Raw genomic sequence first — 17,366 nt, forward strand, 5'->3', positions numbered from 1 at the left:
CCAGCATTTACTAAATTTTACTTTTGTTCTTTGATAATTTGTTTCAGTACAGTCAGTCAGTTTCGAGTAGTAAATTCATTAATCACACTAATGCTTTATGTAGTTATTCATTTTAATTAAATTTAATCATTCAATCACCTTTTTGATATTAGTTTCCAGCTATATTTGTCATAAGCAGGTTAGCACAGGGTCAGCATTGCAATGAAATGTGTTAGACGAGCAGAAGACAAGTCTCTCAGCAGCATAGTACAATATAGCATTGCAAGTTAAAATTATAATGCGATATAACACTAAAATTACAGTTCCAAGAAATAAAAGAAAATAGAAATGTATTGATGGACCACCTTACCTCAATATTCATGTATTGAGGTGGGGTCGGACAACGTGATTGCACATGAGATAAAGTGGCAAGAGTGAGCAGCAGTGCAAATTTTTAGAGCAGTACAAGATTTAAAGTGGCATTTAGAACAGTATTGCATAGAGTAAGAGTTTTTATTTTTATTATAATAAAAAGCTGTGCAATTATACTTGGGTGGTTTAATTATTTGATTTTATTTTTTTTAAGAAATATAAAAAGAAAGTCATTATCGTGAGATAAGGACAGTAGCAGTGGTGGGTGACGTAATAGGGGTGTGGCATGATTGCGAGTGACGTTTTAGGAAGTCAAACATGGCGACCGGACAGCAATGGGTGTTGGTGGAAATGGTCCAGGCGTTTTATGAGGTAAGTGTTTCTTTTCCTCAGTTGTTGGGCCGAATTATTCCCTGACGTTTACTCGATTTTTCTTATGCTTGGCTATACGTTGGTGCTGTTAAATTTGTCCCAGGTTGTTAACTGTAAAGTTCTCGGTTACGACCCGATGAAAGGCTTAGCCCGTAGCTGTTCAGCGAAGAAGTAACTCATCAAGGAAGTATGTAGTAGCTAGCTACTACTTACACATTAGGTGAGCTACAGCGCTGGAGTTAAGTTTCTAAATGCACATAGTACGATAGAGCTGCTACGATAAGAGCTTCAAACTATGCTGACGATGTTAGGCTAACTGTTGTAGCTTTTTAACGTCTTGATGCCTGCTCAATCATCCAGGTAAGTAAATCTCCAAAAGTTGATTCTGTTCACAAAACGCTACGTCCAGATGAACAGAATCAACTTTTGGAGGTGTTGTAGCTTTTGTTTATCAGTGCTATGATTGGCTGTTTTATTATTATTGTTGTTGTTATTATTATTGTTAGAATTACTCTTGTGGTCTGACTGTAGATTTCTGTCTTCCTTCACGTTTTTGGTTAGTGATCGGGGAAACTTATCAGAGTGATCGGCTACTTGTGTGTGTACAGGTCGTCTCTTCCGTCATTTCGTAGGGCACTGTCATGATGGAATGAAGTAGGAGCATACTTTATCTTTGAGATCTCTTCAACTATTCACAAGTGTCCATGTTACATTTTTTTAAGCAATGACAAGTAGAACAGTGGTTAGTGCTATCACTTCAGAGGAAGGCTCTGGATTTGAATAAGAGAGCCAGCTGTGGCCTTTCTGCAGAAGTTTGCATGGTCCTGTGGGGTGGCTGTAGTTCAGGAGGTAGAGCAGGTCACTTACTAATCAGAAGGTTGCCCCAGTCTGCATGCCAAGTATCCTTGGGCAAATATTAACCCCAAGTTACTTTGAGTGTGTGAATGCTTATAGATAGAAAGAGCTTAAAGCATAAAATAAAGTGCTTGTGTGAATGGGTGAGTGTGGTATGTTGTATAAAGCATTTTGAGTGCTCAGAGAGAGTAGAAAAGCACTATATAAGAATCAGTCCATTCATGCAAGCTACATTAATTGTTGATTTTAAATTGGCTGTATTTGTGAATTGTTGCCTCTTTCTTTCTTTATGTCAGTTAGGCTCTAGATTACCAATCTAGGCAGTTAGAAAAATGTTGACTTGTCTTGGACATGCAAGTATCCTCATCCTCAGTTTGTCACATCTTCATATTTTTAATTTTCTGTTATGATGGTGTATGAGGTTAATAAAGAATGTTAATAATAATTCAGTGTCCAACATAAGACATTAATTTTGGACATAGGACATTTCAACTGTCAACTGACTCCCCCCTGCTTGCTGCAGTTATCACTGCGATAGAAAGTGGGACGGCTGCCATCAGCCTTCAACAGGCTGCCTAATTTAAACATGTGTCAGACTAAGTTAACAGTTCATCTGCATATTTTAATATAATTTCTGCAGCTTTACTGTAGCTTCTCGCTGTATAAAGCAAACAGTGGTGGATGGAGAAGCTACAAATTTCACTTTTGTTCATGTCAGAGTTTGTTGATCTGGTGCTTTCATTAAGGACCACTACCCTTTCCCAGTAAAGGTTTCAATGGCAATTACAGGAGCAGCACTGCTGTTTTGAACACTAGAAAAACGTTTTATTTCACTCTTCCTGACTTTATCACTGTTGCTGTTGTGTTATAAGTCTTTTTGTTGAAAAATTGGGGGCTGCGTAGGCTTAATGTCTTCATACTACTTATTCACATGCTTGTTCTTAGATATGTTCCTATTGCAAGTCTATTTTTAGTCACAAACATGGGTGAAAAGCTCGCGTTTACATGGTAACAACTGCACACTACAGTGCCATGTATTAAACGAAGCATCGGAGCAAAACATTTGTGTTGAGGATTTTTTATAATTGAGTTATTTTATTTGTTGAAGCCCTAGTAAAAATGCAGCAGTATGCTTTGGACCTCACTGTTGCTTTAGCTGATTGTGTTCCTCTTAATTTTTGTAACCTTGCACATGGTGGTGCAGCCAGCATGATTGGGTTGAAGACATGAGTGTTCAACAGTGCTGAACTTGTTTTTACTGCCATTTCAGTTCTTCCTCTTCTTCCTCATCCTCCTGGTCAGCATCCTACTCTGTTACACTTACCCCTTACATGTCCTCTTTTACTACATCAAAAAGTATTGTGCCAACTACATTTATAAGAGGTGCTTGGCTGTGGAAATACATGCCATGAAGTTCCTGATGCACAGTTCATGTGCTAAGAGGAGGTTTGGAATGCTCAATTTTTACAAGTGGTGTGCCTTAGCACTTAACACTGCCGCTCTAGAACTTTACATGGTCTGCAGCGTCGCAGCTAAATTTCTTTGGTTTATAAACATTACTACTCTGCACTAATACCAATTACAATTAGTTATGGAATATCTCAGAGGCAAGAAATTTCACAAACTTAATTGCTACATCATATTACAGTACCATGCTCAAATTCAGTAATCTCGTTAGAGCAACCCATTCTTTTGTAAATGTTTGAAAAGGCCCATTTCTTGGCTAGGTACTTGCTTTTTGTACACTTGTGGCAATGCGACTGAAAACAGGAATTCAAAGATTTAGAGGTGGGATTTTATAAAGCTATCCGATGGATGTATTAAGTTCTCTACAGCTTAGTTGTTTATGTTGCATTTAAATTTCATTCAGGCATTTGCAATGTTTCTGAAATGTTTCCACTTATTTTAATTCTTTCCTATGTAAAAATGCATTTTTATGGAGCATGTTTCAAAAACAAGTATTTTTTTCCCCCTCAGGCTCCTGCTTACCACCTTATTTTGGAGGGAATCCTCATACTGTGGATAATTAGGCTTCTGTTCTCTAAGACCTACAAACTTCATGAGACGTATAAACTGACAGAGAAGGTAAACTGTGCGGTGAAAATCAAACAGTATTATTTTTTTGTTACCAAACTCTTCTCACATGATTCTACATTACAGGAAAAGGAGGAACTGATTGAGGAATGGCAGCCAGAGGCGCTAGTTCCTCCCGTTTCCAAAGACTATCCCACCCTCAACTATGATGTTGTCACAGGGTAAACACTCTGTTACCTCACTGCTTTATTTACAGGTTTTAAGTATTCACTAAATCTAAATGTCTATAAGAGTCAGATGACGAAAGAAATATTAGCCCCCCTGTGAAAATAATATTATTAGGTTTTTTTTTTCCTCTGAACCAGGATTAGCATGACTTTTCCAAATATACTAGTTTTAGTTTGCATGCTTACATTAATTTGCCAACAGAATTATCCCACCCAAAATGCTAATAGTTAATTTTGTTTCTTTTTAGCTGGATGACAGCCTAGTGGCAGTTTCTTTTTGTTTTCAAGCAGTCCTGCACTTATCTACTAAGCAATCACATCCCATTGTTTTTTTGGCAAATCTCTCAAACTCTTTTATGGTCTTCTGGAAAGGACCTTGGTCATCTGACCAAAGGATGTACTTCCAGTGTGATTAACCTTTCTCCAGGTTATCTTTAGCATGTGTCAGTCTAGCTTGAAGATGTTTCTTCTGCAGAAGCAGGGGTTTTCTTGATCTGCAGTCCATTTATGTTCAGGGTTCAAGTGATTGCCTTTTTTAAGACTACGATTTTTGACTTGGCTAAGTGATTCAGTAGTGTCTTGGCAGTTGCTCTGGGATCCTGAGAAACATCTCTCCCTAATTACTTTTAAAGATTTTTCATTGATACTCTTAAGAAAAATAAAGTTCTTTAATATAATTATGGGTAATCTGCTAGGCAAGTCCACAAGCAGTTGGACAAAGATAGTTTTTATCTTTTTGCCTTTCCACACATGGTGATCATAGGTGCTTTGAATATGCAGTCCAAAGCTTATGCAAGTGTAAGAGGCTAAAATTAAGTTGCTAAACATACCCATCAGAAATGGTACAAGATTTTAACAGGGCTATATCAAAAAGACAATAAAAACAGGTAGGGAAGTAAGGAACAATTGTAAGTAATAGGCAGTTGTATCAAGAGATGCCTAAGCTGAAAACCCCAAATAAATCTATCAGGTAGATATCCAAAAATTTAAAGTGGCCAAATCAGTTATCTAGCACATTCATACAAACAAGGAGTTAACTGGTCAAGCTCAGACAGACGAAAATGTCTAAAAGACCACAGAAGATGAAGAGCATCACTGGAGAAGTCTTTACTTGGTTAAGAAAAAACATGACACTGTCTATTCAAATTGTATACTCGATGTAGAGAGCATATTTTTGCCAAAGTCTATAATCAAAAGTCACTATAATGAATGAAGATTTAAAACAAAGTGTAAACCACTGCTTACGCTCGAGAACAGGAAGCCCCGGTTAGTCTTTGCTATATAATATCTAAAACTGCTGTGTGACTGCTGATAGTAGCAGGATAATACGAAGCGTGTAGCATTTGAGATTCAGCTAAATGACCTTCACAAAAGCAGACCAAGGCCTTATTCAGGCAAAAATTGAATACTTGTAAATGACTGAGTCACTTACTTGATCTCAAACTAAATGATAATGTTTTTCATATACTCGAGAGAAAGTAAAAGGAAAAAAAAAATCAATCTGAACTTAAATTACATCTTGACAGCTTGGATGAAAATGAAAATATCAGATTTTTGTAAATATCTGATTTGTGCCTTGAGTATGTAAGATGATAAAATAAAGACTCAAATGCAAAATTCCTGTTGCAGACCTCCCAGCCACAAAATCACAATCAATGGAAAAGACTGCATAAACTTTGCATCGTTCAACTTCCTGGGTCTCCTTGATAATGAGCGGGTTAAGGTCAGTATTTATTATTTAAAGGCAACCTTGTAATTTCAGTATGATATGTTCTTCCTCTAATGTGCTAAATTATCCATTTACTGTTGTTATAGCTAAATCTTTATCTAGGCAACATTTATGTTTTGAAGGGAAAACCCCTCATTTAAAACAGCCACACACAGAGCTAGGTGTGCCCAGTGAATGACTTGCCCAGTGGGCAGTGCAGTTTTTATCAGAAGCAACTATTAAGTTGTATTATTGCTAGCAACAATAATTCTTTGAATTATGCACAAACACAGTGTGACATTGACAGTATGCCTCAGTCAATGAGTTTTATTAAAACTTGAATTTGTTCTAATTTTAGAATTATAAGCTAATTTTTCATTACAGCAAAAGGCTTTGGCATCACTGAAGAAATATGGCGTGGGCACTTGTGGTCCAAGAGGCTTCTATGGGACCTTTGGTGAGTTCAGCTTTTCACCCCTCAGCTGTAAAAGGCTGATGGGGTACTTTTATCTTCTATTAACATTCCACCATTTGATGTTAAGCTACACTTGCAAGAAAAGTAATTAAACTCTTTGATAATCTAATTATTTCCTAAATATGCCCTTAATTTATTCTTTTCTTGGTTTGAATGAATATCTCGCTGACATAAAACGATGTGTTGTCAGAGAAATCAAACCCATTTATACAGAAATGTGGCTTACCTCAAGGGTTAACTATAGGACAACTTATTTTCTGCAGTTATAGCTCAGCCTTAAACGACTGAGCGGCATGGCCACCTGCTTTTGTAAGGATTTTTAAATTGACACCATTTCTTAGAAGTCTTAGATTGGATTGAACTTAAAGTCAGAGGTCAGGTTTTCAGAAGATGTTGCAAACACGAAAACTGAAGATCGTTTTTAAATCTGTGACATATTGGTGTCAGACTATTTATTTGAGATTTTAACATTATATTTTTTTGAAACGACAAAGACCGAAATATTAGGATGGCTGCTGAGTAGCCTAATTACTACGGGGCATGACATTAGTTACGTTATGTTAGCTTAAGCATTTATATGTTAGCTGTTGATTTGCAATCGAAATTCCAGCCGTCTAGGGATAATACAAGGAGGATAATTTTGGAAAAAGACCTAATGACTCAATCATCAGATCATGCAACAAGTTAATTTTATTTTACCCTGTATATAGCCTATTGTGGCATATCTCCAGTGTTTCCTCGGAGGGGGCTCTCTGCACCGGGGCTGTGATCAACCGTGGCTGCTGGGTCTCTGGGGGTCCTCTCAGCCTGGCTGGGGGGCTCCTTTGCCTCCCTCCTGCTGTGTGCCCGGCCTGGAGGCTGCGGTCTGTGACCGGCTCTCGGTGCAGACGGCTCCCTGTTATAGTGTTTCCTCACTTGGCTCATGTGAACCCAGCCCAATTTTTACTCTTTAAGTGTGTGTGTGGGTGGGTGGGGGGGAGATATGTGTGTATTCACATCATTTATGTTAATGAGAGTGCGGGGAGTGAGTTGGAGGGTGGGGTGGGCTGCTTTTAACTATGTAAAGCACTTTGTGCTACATTTTTTGTATGAAAAGTGCTTTATAAATAAAGATTGATTGATTGATTGATTGATTGATTAATTCAAATGAATTAGTGAAACCACAGTAGTAAAGCAAATACCAATAGTCATACTCATTCTACCTTAGTATGGACATTTACTTTCCATCACTGCAGCAACTTCTTTCACACACCAAGAAACATTCACTGTTCAGAGCAAACCATAGTTTTAGAGTCACTTGCACAACTATATATCCAAGTATATCTTATTAAGTTCACTGGAGTTTGCAGTTTCTCAGATTTTCTCTTGGTATTATAATTTTGTCATTATCCTTAAGTCTTTCTGCCATGATAAATGGGATAGACAGCCTTATCATATTTTTTTAATGAGCCTTGTTAAGCTGTCAAGGGATAAGCAAGTGAATGTATCTAATGCTAAGTGATGAACTGAGACGTTTCTCAGTCAAGCACAAATATTTAAAATCATACTGTTGTTTGGTGTCTTGACAGTCTTTCTTTCAAAGTGCAGTAGTTTTTCACCTCTGATTAAACCACATCCACTAAAAACTCAGAAATACTAAAGGTAATGGTAAGTGACATCTAAAAAATTTAACCAATTAGTAACTAATGTTATGTTTCCTTGCCCCCAGATGTTCACCTGGAGCTGGAAAGTCGTCTCTCCAAATTCATGAAAACTGAAGAGGCCATTCTTTATTCATATGGCTTTGCGACTATTGCTAGTGCAATACCTGCCTACTCCAAGAGGGGTGACATCATCTTTGTGTGAGTGTTGTTTCTCATAATATGTATACCAATATAACACCCCTCACTCAATTAAACCAATCTTCAGTTAGCTTTAGTTTTGTTTATTTTATGTGGCCTTTGTGAGGACATAGATTTTAAGTTCTGGATTTAACAGGGACTCAAAAAGAAACTAAAAAAGGAAACATGTCTAAGGTGTCTTTCTAGTCCATGTTAGTACCCTTACTGTGACATTGTGATTCAAGTGAAAGCTTTAAATAGAGGTGTTAGAGCAGTCTCCTACATACTAGTTTAATGTGAATATGGAAGAACACATCCTAGACAAGAAAACGCCCCTAAGACTCCTCAAAGTGTTACTGGAGGTCAGTGTAATACCATCCACAGAAACTAGTTACACGTAAACATGAGCCAGAGCTAGATGTAACTGATCAATCAATAAAAGAGGAGTGTTTTTAGATGAAAAAAATGAATAATTACCGCCAGGCCGAGGATGGGCTTTTTGAGGAACTAATATGATCAAACAAAATAATTTAAAAAAAAAAAAAGTCAAATCATTCAAATCATGGGCTGCTCAAAACTTTTGGATAACATTTTAGATGATAATAACTGGGTATCATCTGTACAGCAACAGAAATGTGTAAATTGTTTTTTTAAATAAATTGCCTAAGAAAAGCATGTCTAACATAAAGTTTTCTGTGGAACTCCAAGACTAACTTCTGTATGTGAAGGAGACTTCTTCTTTAAATGTACAAATTTTAATCTGTCAGACAACAGCACAGTGTTTTGCCTTTATAGCTAACAGTGTATTCTAGTCTCTGTAAACTGTTGTGATCAGCGGTTGAATGCGGCACTGAGGTGTAACAGGACAAGCCGTTTTCAGGCCACTGCCAGAGGCCATAAGACGATTATTAAGCTTCACTAGGTTTTGGTCTGTGAAATTGATCTATATTTGACTAAGCTGGATTATGTAAGAGCTTTTTAAGTAATGGTCTAACCACATTAAAAGCCTGTAATATGTAACCTGTTATTAAAGATAAACTGATAATACTGAAAGGCAGTAATTACTGTTAAGAATTGTTTGAGGAGTCTTGTAGGGGTGGGGTTTCATAGACATGTTGATGGATTGGATGAAGTGATTGTCAGTCGGATTTTGTTTGCACAGACTGATTTACCTGCCCGCAAATGTGTAAGTCTGACTGACTCCAAGTGTGTGATCTTTTGGTTCCATAGTTTAATGTTTTCTCTTTTATTTTCTGTTCAGAGATGAAGCAGCCTGTTTCGCTATACAAAAAGGTCTTCAGGCATCCCGCAGCTTAATCAAGTACTTCAAACACAATGACATGGAGGACTTGGAGAGGTTGCTTAAGGAGCAGGAGCTAGAGGACCTGAAGGTTAGGACCGTTTGAGAAACTCAAGTGTCACAAATGTGCTGTAATGGTGTTACAGGTGGTACAGGATGTTAAATGCTTCTACATTCTCTCTCTCTCTCTATTTTCATTGGGTTTTTAAAAAATCTCCAAATAAGAATGTTTCTCTTGTAGAATCCTCGCAAAGCTCGAGTGACCCGGAAGTTCATTGTAGTGGAGGGGCTCTACATCAACACTGCAGATATCTGTCCTCTGCCTGAACTGGTAAATGGAAAACAATTTTGTTTCCAATTTAATTTTGTTTGTTTTGCAGAAAAAAGTTTAAAAACCCCACCAAAGCACAGGCAAATATTATGGCTTAACATCGTTCACCTTCTGTAGTTGAGCTGATGTCCGTCTACTACAGTAGACTAAATCATTCACCACTCGCTTGATTCTTGATTATACCAGATAGTGTACACATAGATACTTTTTGCCATTTATTGACTTTATGTTTTGTTTTTTATGTTTTTCTAACTTCCAGGTAAAACTCAAGTACAAATACAAGGTGCGGATCTTTCTTGAGGAGAGCATGTCATTTGGTGTTTTGGGAGACCATGGCCGAGGAGTCACAGAACACTTTGGGGTCAATGTGAGTAGTTTAGCTTGAAATGCAAAAATACTTAATACTGGCAGTAAACAGTTTAACAGCTGATTCAAAATGTGTTACTATCTTTCTCTCTTGGTAGCTTTACCATAGTCAAACTAGTCTAGGTCAGCTGATGCAATCAAATAAATAAAAGTGATTGAAATATAAATAAAATAGGTTTCTTTGCAGACAATGGCTATGTAACGTCTGGAATCTATGGACATGATCAAATGCAGAATTTTATTTGTTGTAAAGCTTTGTAAGATTTACCATTACATTGAGCTTCTTGCACAAATGCACAATCCTTTTGGACTCATTTTTGTTAATGGCAATATCTGAATCTTTGGTTAGCAGACTAGTGATTTGCACTAACGAAAAAAAGAAAAGAAAGAAATGTGTGTCTCCTCATTTATGTGTACCTCTTCTTCGCCAGTATTCTTGACTTGGCTGTATGTTATGAAGGGGTTTTTCTTGCAAAGGGAAAAGTTATGCAGCCATCCATTTTAGCTGTCTTCTAGCACTTTGGCGTACCGTGGTGTACCAGTCGGTTACAGCCACGCTTAAAGTTTCTGAACTTTCTTTAGTAGGCCTGTAGATGTTTGTCTAGGTCTAATGATAGCCTGCTTCATTTAGATTAGTGAATCTAATGTGGGCCTTCTGCTCAACCATTTTCTGATTGCCATAAAAATGTTGTGGTCCAAGTATCTGGTGTGCGTGTGTGTACGGTTGACAGAGCATTTTTGAAAAATGCCCTGTCAGCCTACTTTCAGGCAGTTTCCTCCCACGTTGAAATCTGAGGCAATGTTTGAACACGAATGTCTCAAAAGCTATTAAAGATAAAAGTCTCAAACTTTCATTTTAGTGGTAAGAAAGGGGAGTGAATCACGACAGATCAATAGATGCATCAGTTGCTCAGAATTGACTTGTTAAAATATAACAAAAACTTTAAATCCATCCTCTACAGTCTTGTATTTTGCAGAGGGACTAATAATAAACTTCACATTGCAAAAGACAGCTAGTGACAGTTTTGAGTGGTGTATAGTTTTATTTCACAATGATGCAAAAATAAAATGTGTGAAAAGTGAAATTTGTAGTGACAAAAATGAAGAAAATCTGTTTTTATTTAACTTTTTAAAACAAATATGACAGTTTGTCATTAAATTGCACTTTGATTGCTTCATTTTAAATCTATCTTAGCAAAATAAAAAAAACTGTTTCTTGCAGATAGATGACATTGACCTGATAAGTGCTAACATGGAAAATGCTCTGGCTTCCATCGGAGGTTTCTGCTGCGGCCGCTCCTTTGTCATCGACCACCAGGTACCGTAACAACCGAGTTGGGAGTCTGTCTTGTAATGCATCATCAGATAATCAGCCAGCATTTTTACGTGTCGTTGTCAAGATTAGTGATTAATCCCATGCTTGACAAATCATTATATCTAGTATATATCTGTTGCTTTTTTGTAACGTTTCACTTACTTACAAGCCTAATTACATTTTACACTAAAGTACAATTTAAATAAAAACAGAATGCAATGATTGCATGATGCAAATCTCATTGACCCATATTTTAATCGATATAGAGTAGGGGTCTCAAACTCGCGGCCCACATCACCCCTACTGTGTAGCAGCGCCACAAATGTCTGTGAACTGAGGAGACCAGTTGCTGTGACTTTGCGAAATGTTTTTAATTGGTGAAAAGTCTGGACTGCAAGAAGGCCGGTTAAGCTCCAGAACTCTTCTATTATGAAGCTTTGCTGTCTTAATAGGTGAAGTAGAGATGCAGGCTTTTGAAGCGAGCACCTAGAACGGGATGGTGTCTCTCCTCTCATTCCATCTCAATTGGTCGAATTTTATGATAGAAAATATGAACATTTATAATGAATGCATAATTATTATTGCGTAATGCTCTGTACTTTTCCTGGATGGTATCTAAATTCTTTTAATATGAAACAAAAGTAAACTACTTTCATTGTGGATGTGTTCTCAAATCTTTTGGGAAATGTTTAAAGACACATTTAATAAGGTGCCAACAGTTTCTAGGCCTAACTGTAAACTCAGACCTCAGTCATTACACCTAGCTGAGTGAAGTGAATCTGGGGAAACGTAAGCTGAAATTATACTGCTATGGGCCAGAACTGCTGGTTTGTTATTCCATTAATCAATAGGTATTTTTAAGGTGATCAATTTTTGCGTGTTAATCATGAAGATATGATTTAGTAAAACTTTTTAAAAACTTTTTAATGTATTTTGTAGCGTCTCTCAGGTCAAGGCTACTGTTTCTCTGCCTCTCTGCCTCCCATGCTGGCTGCTGCTGCTATCGAGGCTCTCAACATCATGGAGGAGGACCCAGGTACACAATCTGTTCTCATCCACTCCAGCTCCGGAAAAATACATTATCTCAGCTGATAACCTGTTCTTGGAGATTGAGCATTCCATTTCTACTTCTTACTCATTGGGAAGCATGTTTTATTAGATATTTTGTAAAAAAAAAATTCTTCTGTTTTGCAGATGTTTTTCGAGTCCTCAGAGAAAAGTGCAAACATGTCTACAACGCTTTACAAGGGTATGTTTGTGTTAATGGTGATTTCTTTTTTCCTTCTGTGGGTGGGGGAGGTGTCCCTCCACATCAGTTTTCTGATTCAGTATCATTATTTGCATCCCCAGACACTACAGCCTTTCACACATAGAGGAAACGCATAGGAAACGCAAATTATGCTCTGGCTTTGTCTTCCTTTACAGTGTCCATAATAAATTGTGTTTTGGTGTATGTTTGCTTTATTTTCTATGTGAAACAGAACACCAGGTCTAAAGTTAGCTGGAGTTCCAGTGGCCCCAGCTCTTCACTTGGAGCTAGAGAGAAGTTCTGGCTCCAGGGAATCTGACATGAAGCAGCTCCGTTCAGTTGTCGATTATGTAAGTCTAACAGTACCAGATGATTCCATCAGACGCACACTGAAACTGTTATTTAAAGTTTTTGGAGACCTCTGTGGGATTTCATATATAACTTCAGACTGAGAGTGTCAAAGTCAAGATGAAATCCGGTAACACTTTATAACACGACCTGCGAATAAGGCGCAAGTACCCTGTACTTGTGTGCATTTTGCAGACAACAAGTCAGGTTGTTGCAGAAAACAATAAAACAATTTTCACTGTAAAACCTGCCACTAAGGCACAAATACACAAGAAACAATGAAACAATTCACTGTAACTACCTTCTTACACTTAATCCCCAATGGGGTTAAGTTTAAGGGGCGTCCCCATCAAAACGCAAAAGTATGGACATGTCATTGGCACATATTATTTTAGAAGACCGCAAGATAGTACCATAACTTCACAAATATAGTTTTGTTTTGTTGCTGGTATGTGTTAGGCTTGTCTTGTTCACACTTGGTTATTTGGTTGTTTCTGCGACAGACTCTGGGCTTTCTGGTATCTTTTCATAATACACTTGTACCTGTGGACCACATGATCAGGGGTAGTCACTAAAAGAGGAAAGAAAAATTTAACAAATTCAATCTGTTTACTTATTTTGCTTTTTTCAGTACTGCCATACCATGTTTATTATTTCACACTCTTCAATGGTTTTGTAGATTGCTAATAGCTTGACAGAAAGGCTGGTTTTATTGCTCCGCATAATATGAACCCAGGAAGCACTTGTGGGTGGCTGTGGCTCAGGTGGTAGAGCTGATCAGCTACTGATCGGAAGGTTGGTGGTTCGATACTAGGCTTCCCCAGTCTGAATGTCAAGTGTCCTTGGGCAAGCTACTAACCCCAAATTGTATGAATGTGTGTGAATGTAGAATAGTTTGCACTTGTGTTTAGAAGTGCTTGTATGAGTGGGTGTGAATGGGTGAATGAGGCATGTTGTATAGAGCGCTTTGAGTACTCCGGGAGAGTAGAAAAGCGCTATATAAGAATCAGTCCATTTACCATTTACTTGTGTGAATAGTATGGTATATGGTTAAGACTGGGACTACATTGTAATAGGATGCGACTACGTAGTGCTTTCATCATTTGATCAGTAGTACACAGTGTTTTTAGTATCTGTATTGTCTTATGCCCAAAACATTCTTATAATTCACTTTCGAGTTCCCATCGATCACGTGATGGAATACTGTATAAAAATATGTTTAGTTTCTCATCGAGTTTCCATGATTTCTGTCTTAGTGTATGGAAAGACACGTGGCTCTGACCCTAGCTCGGTGTCTGGAAAAAGAGGAGCGCTTTCTTCCACCTCCCAGGTAAAAGACCCTACATTTCTATGCACCTGGCACATTATGAGTTCTGTCATGGGGTTTAATGTTGTTTAGTACTTTAATACATTTGTATCTCAATGGTCCATAGCTTTTTTGGCGGTGGACCAGGTTTAGCGTGGGGTAGCCATCTGCCATGACCCGTTGGGGTTGTACGTGCTTTATTATTTGATGGGTTAAAGTTTCATTTGATGGTTATTTTGTTTGAAGCATTCAAACATTTGATTGAAATAATTTGCGTAAATAACATTACCTTTACACAGTCTCAGTGTGTCTCACTGCTCCACCTGTGTGTCTCCAGTATCAGAGTGGTGGTCACCATTGAACAAACAGAGGAAGACATCCAGCAGGCTGTGGCTTGTATCAGAGAGGCAGCTTCAGCGCTCCTCATAAGTTAGCAGACATCACTGGAGCTTTAACAGAAGTCTACACCACTGGTTGGGTAAAACAACAGTTTGATCCGCAAGATGCGGACCGACTCGTGAGATCTCTACTAATGAATGAATGTTAATGATTAATTTTCTTCCTTATTAATATTGTGTTATATGTTCTACATGTTGAAAGTTAGTGTGGGCCTTTCTGCTCTGAATAAAAATGCCCCCCAAATACTGTTAGAGAACATTTTCAGTTAGAACTAAAGTTGATTTCCACAAAACAAATGACTTGTTGCCTTTCTATTTAATGACCAAAAAAGCCTGTTGTACTTTTTGATTGATTTGTGTCTGCAGTCTACTCCTACTTGAACTGTGCACAGTTGTTCCACTTTTGTAACAAATAAATACAGATTTTTACACCTTGGATCATTTTCAGGAGAATTGAGATGATTGCATTGTGTAGTTTATGATTACACATAACAGATTTTGGAAAGCTCTTTGTTTTCAAAGAGAAATCTCGATGTTGCTTGGAGTCCAGCATATAACTCGATGTGACATGTGAAAATACTAGCTTTGAGTTTTCTCAAGGCCCAAACTGAGGTCACAGAGAGGACATCCATAGAAGACTGGAGTAGAAACTGAGTTCTTATTGCTAATAACACTATTCAACAGTTTTTCAGAAAATAGCAACACTGAAGACACAGTGTCCAACTACTAAAATATTTTGATGTGCTGAATTGAAATATTTCAGATAAAACAACTGACTGGCTGTTGTTTCTACCTGTGAACATTTATTTTTAGATGTCTTCTCACATGTTTATGGTTTCTTTATACAATATTTCACCTTTCTCAATTGTGCAACCATTTTAGTTCCATTTGGTTTTATTTATAAAGTGCCAAATCACAACAACATTTGCCTAAATGTGATTTATTATCCCTCGTTCAGAGTTTATCTGATCCAGCCCTAATTAATATGCTTTATTGAAAAGGAACATTTTAAGCCTAATATTAAAAATAGAGATAGTGTCTGCCTCCCAAATCCAAGCTGGGAGCTGGTTCCATAGAAGAGGGGTCTGAAAGCTGTATGCTCTGCTCTCATTCTACTTTTAAATACTCTAGGAACCACAAGTAAACCTGCAGTCTGAGAGCAAACTGCTTCGTTAGGGTGATATGGTACTATGATTTATAGATAAGATTGGGCCTGATTGTTCAAGACCTTGTATGTAAGGAGGATTTTTAAATTCTTGATTTAACAGGGAGCCAATAAAAGGAATCCAATAGAAATGTCCTGTAACTTTTCTGGCTAGAGGCTCTTCAGAGAACTTTTAGAACAACCTGATAATAACGAATTACAATAATTCACCCTAGAAGTAATAAAATCGTTTTTATCAGCATATTAGCATTAGCATATTTATTTTTAATTCTGAGACGGGATGTTTCTAGAGATATTTGGTTCATGTGTTTGTTTATCCACCTTGAGGAATCACCAGTAAAACACTTCCTCTTTTTATTATTATTTATTAAAGCAAGTTTGAATAATTAAATTGCGAGGATGAATGATTTTCCAGGGAACACCTGAGAAGACGAGAGCAAAGGTAGGTATGAAAACTATGAATAAACATGAGACACATGAAGCCATCAACTAACTTAGGTTAGCAGACAGTCTAGCAAAGGCTGGTGGAGAACACTGGTCTTAAATACAGCTCAAATTCAGTTCCAGGTGGTTATACTTGGACGAGCGATGACTGCTCCGCCCCGAAAAGGAGAGCAGACAGTGTGGAAAAATACTGTGACTCACCAGACCATGACAGAAATCAGCTGCAAGTGCAAGTAAAACCAATAAGGGCGATTGATAGGAACGAACAATTCCAAGGAAGTGAACCACTGGGAACTGATTCTCTACAAGAACCTGTACTCTACCTCAACATTTATTGTTCTAACAACTTTTTACTTTTACTCCCTACAATTTAACAAAAATATCTGTATTTTCTTTTCCTTAAATTTTCAAAACAGGCTTGTTACTTTTGATTTGAGACATTTAAAAGGCATTATTATTATTTAACATGACTGCAGACCTTAGAACATCAGACTGAATTGAGCCTAAAGAGAAGAGAAAAAAAATCATATTTAATGTATACCCAGATAGCAAAATGACTCCAGCATTTAGTTTGTTCCAAAAAAAGAGGAACATAAAGGAAGTAACATGGCAGGTAATATCAAATGCAATGTTTCTGTCTGCTCAACAAATATCAGCAAATATCAGCAAACTCTTTGTGTGAAGTTTGTTGCACAGTGTATCTACTAGAGACAACACACACACTAATATATAACAAACTGTTTGTTATTGAAGGGTTGCATGAAAATATTCTGCAGTTTAATGCAGTATAAACAGGTTAGTTTTCTGTTTTGTGATGTAACTGCAATTTAAAGTAAAGAACAGTGTGTTATACTGGTGTACTATGGATGCGGTGTTTCTGGGTTATATACTGGATAGCAGAGATTCATTTGAATTTAAGCTGATGATGCGTAGATTCAGTCACTGAAATAGGCATAACCTGGTGATGGAGGACAGCTATGTGGTTCGGCCTCCCCTGACACCACACCCTTAACCCACTGCTCCACCCCTTCCCTGCAGCTGAGCCACAAAGCACAGCCCGCCACACTTTTATTGTATTTATATAGCACAAGGTTGAGTTAGCTTTTCACAAAAATTGCTGGTAGAAACATCCTTAAAAGAACTATTTTTTACTTTCTTACTTTACTTTCTTACTTAGAGTAAATTTCAGAGCCTGTGGTTTGTATTTTTACTTAACTAAAGTAATTGAATCAACTTTTACCAGAGTATTTTTTTGACAAAAGTATCTGTACCTCTACTTAAATACGGAATGTCTGTCAATGT

At 37.4% G+C, this 17,366-nt stretch overlaps 1 protein-coding gene across 1 annotated transcript; it reads left to right on the top strand.

Moving 5' to 3' along the window:
• Window positions 1-601: 601 nt before the first annotated feature.
• Window positions 602-14,912, top strand: sptlc1 (serine palmitoyltransferase, long chain base subunit 1). The gene is made up of 15 exons (XM_040048620.1): window positions 602-723; window positions 3,556-3,663; window positions 3,739-3,833; window positions 5,469-5,562; window positions 5,932-6,004; window positions 7,731-7,863; window positions 9,104-9,233; window positions 9,384-9,473; window positions 9,733-9,840; window positions 11,062-11,157; window positions 12,094-12,190; window positions 12,349-12,403; window positions 12,636-12,753; window positions 14,008-14,081; window positions 14,395-14,912. Exons 1-15 carry the CDS (start codon window positions 670-672, stop codon window positions 14,489-14,491), a joined length of 1,422 nt encoding a protein of 473 aa, XP_039904554.1. The 5' UTR covers window positions 602-669; the 3' UTR covers window positions 14,492-14,912.
• The last annotated feature ends 2,454 nt before the right edge of the window (window positions 14,913-17,366 follow it).

Source organism: Simochromis diagramma, unplaced genomic scaffold, assembly GCF_900408965.1.
Source record: "Simochromis diagramma unplaced genomic scaffold, fSimDia1.1 OVJJ01000683.1, whole genome shotgun sequence".
In the NCBI taxonomy this organism is placed as follows: Eukaryota; Metazoa; Chordata; class Actinopteri; order Cichliformes; family Cichlidae; genus Simochromis; species Simochromis diagramma.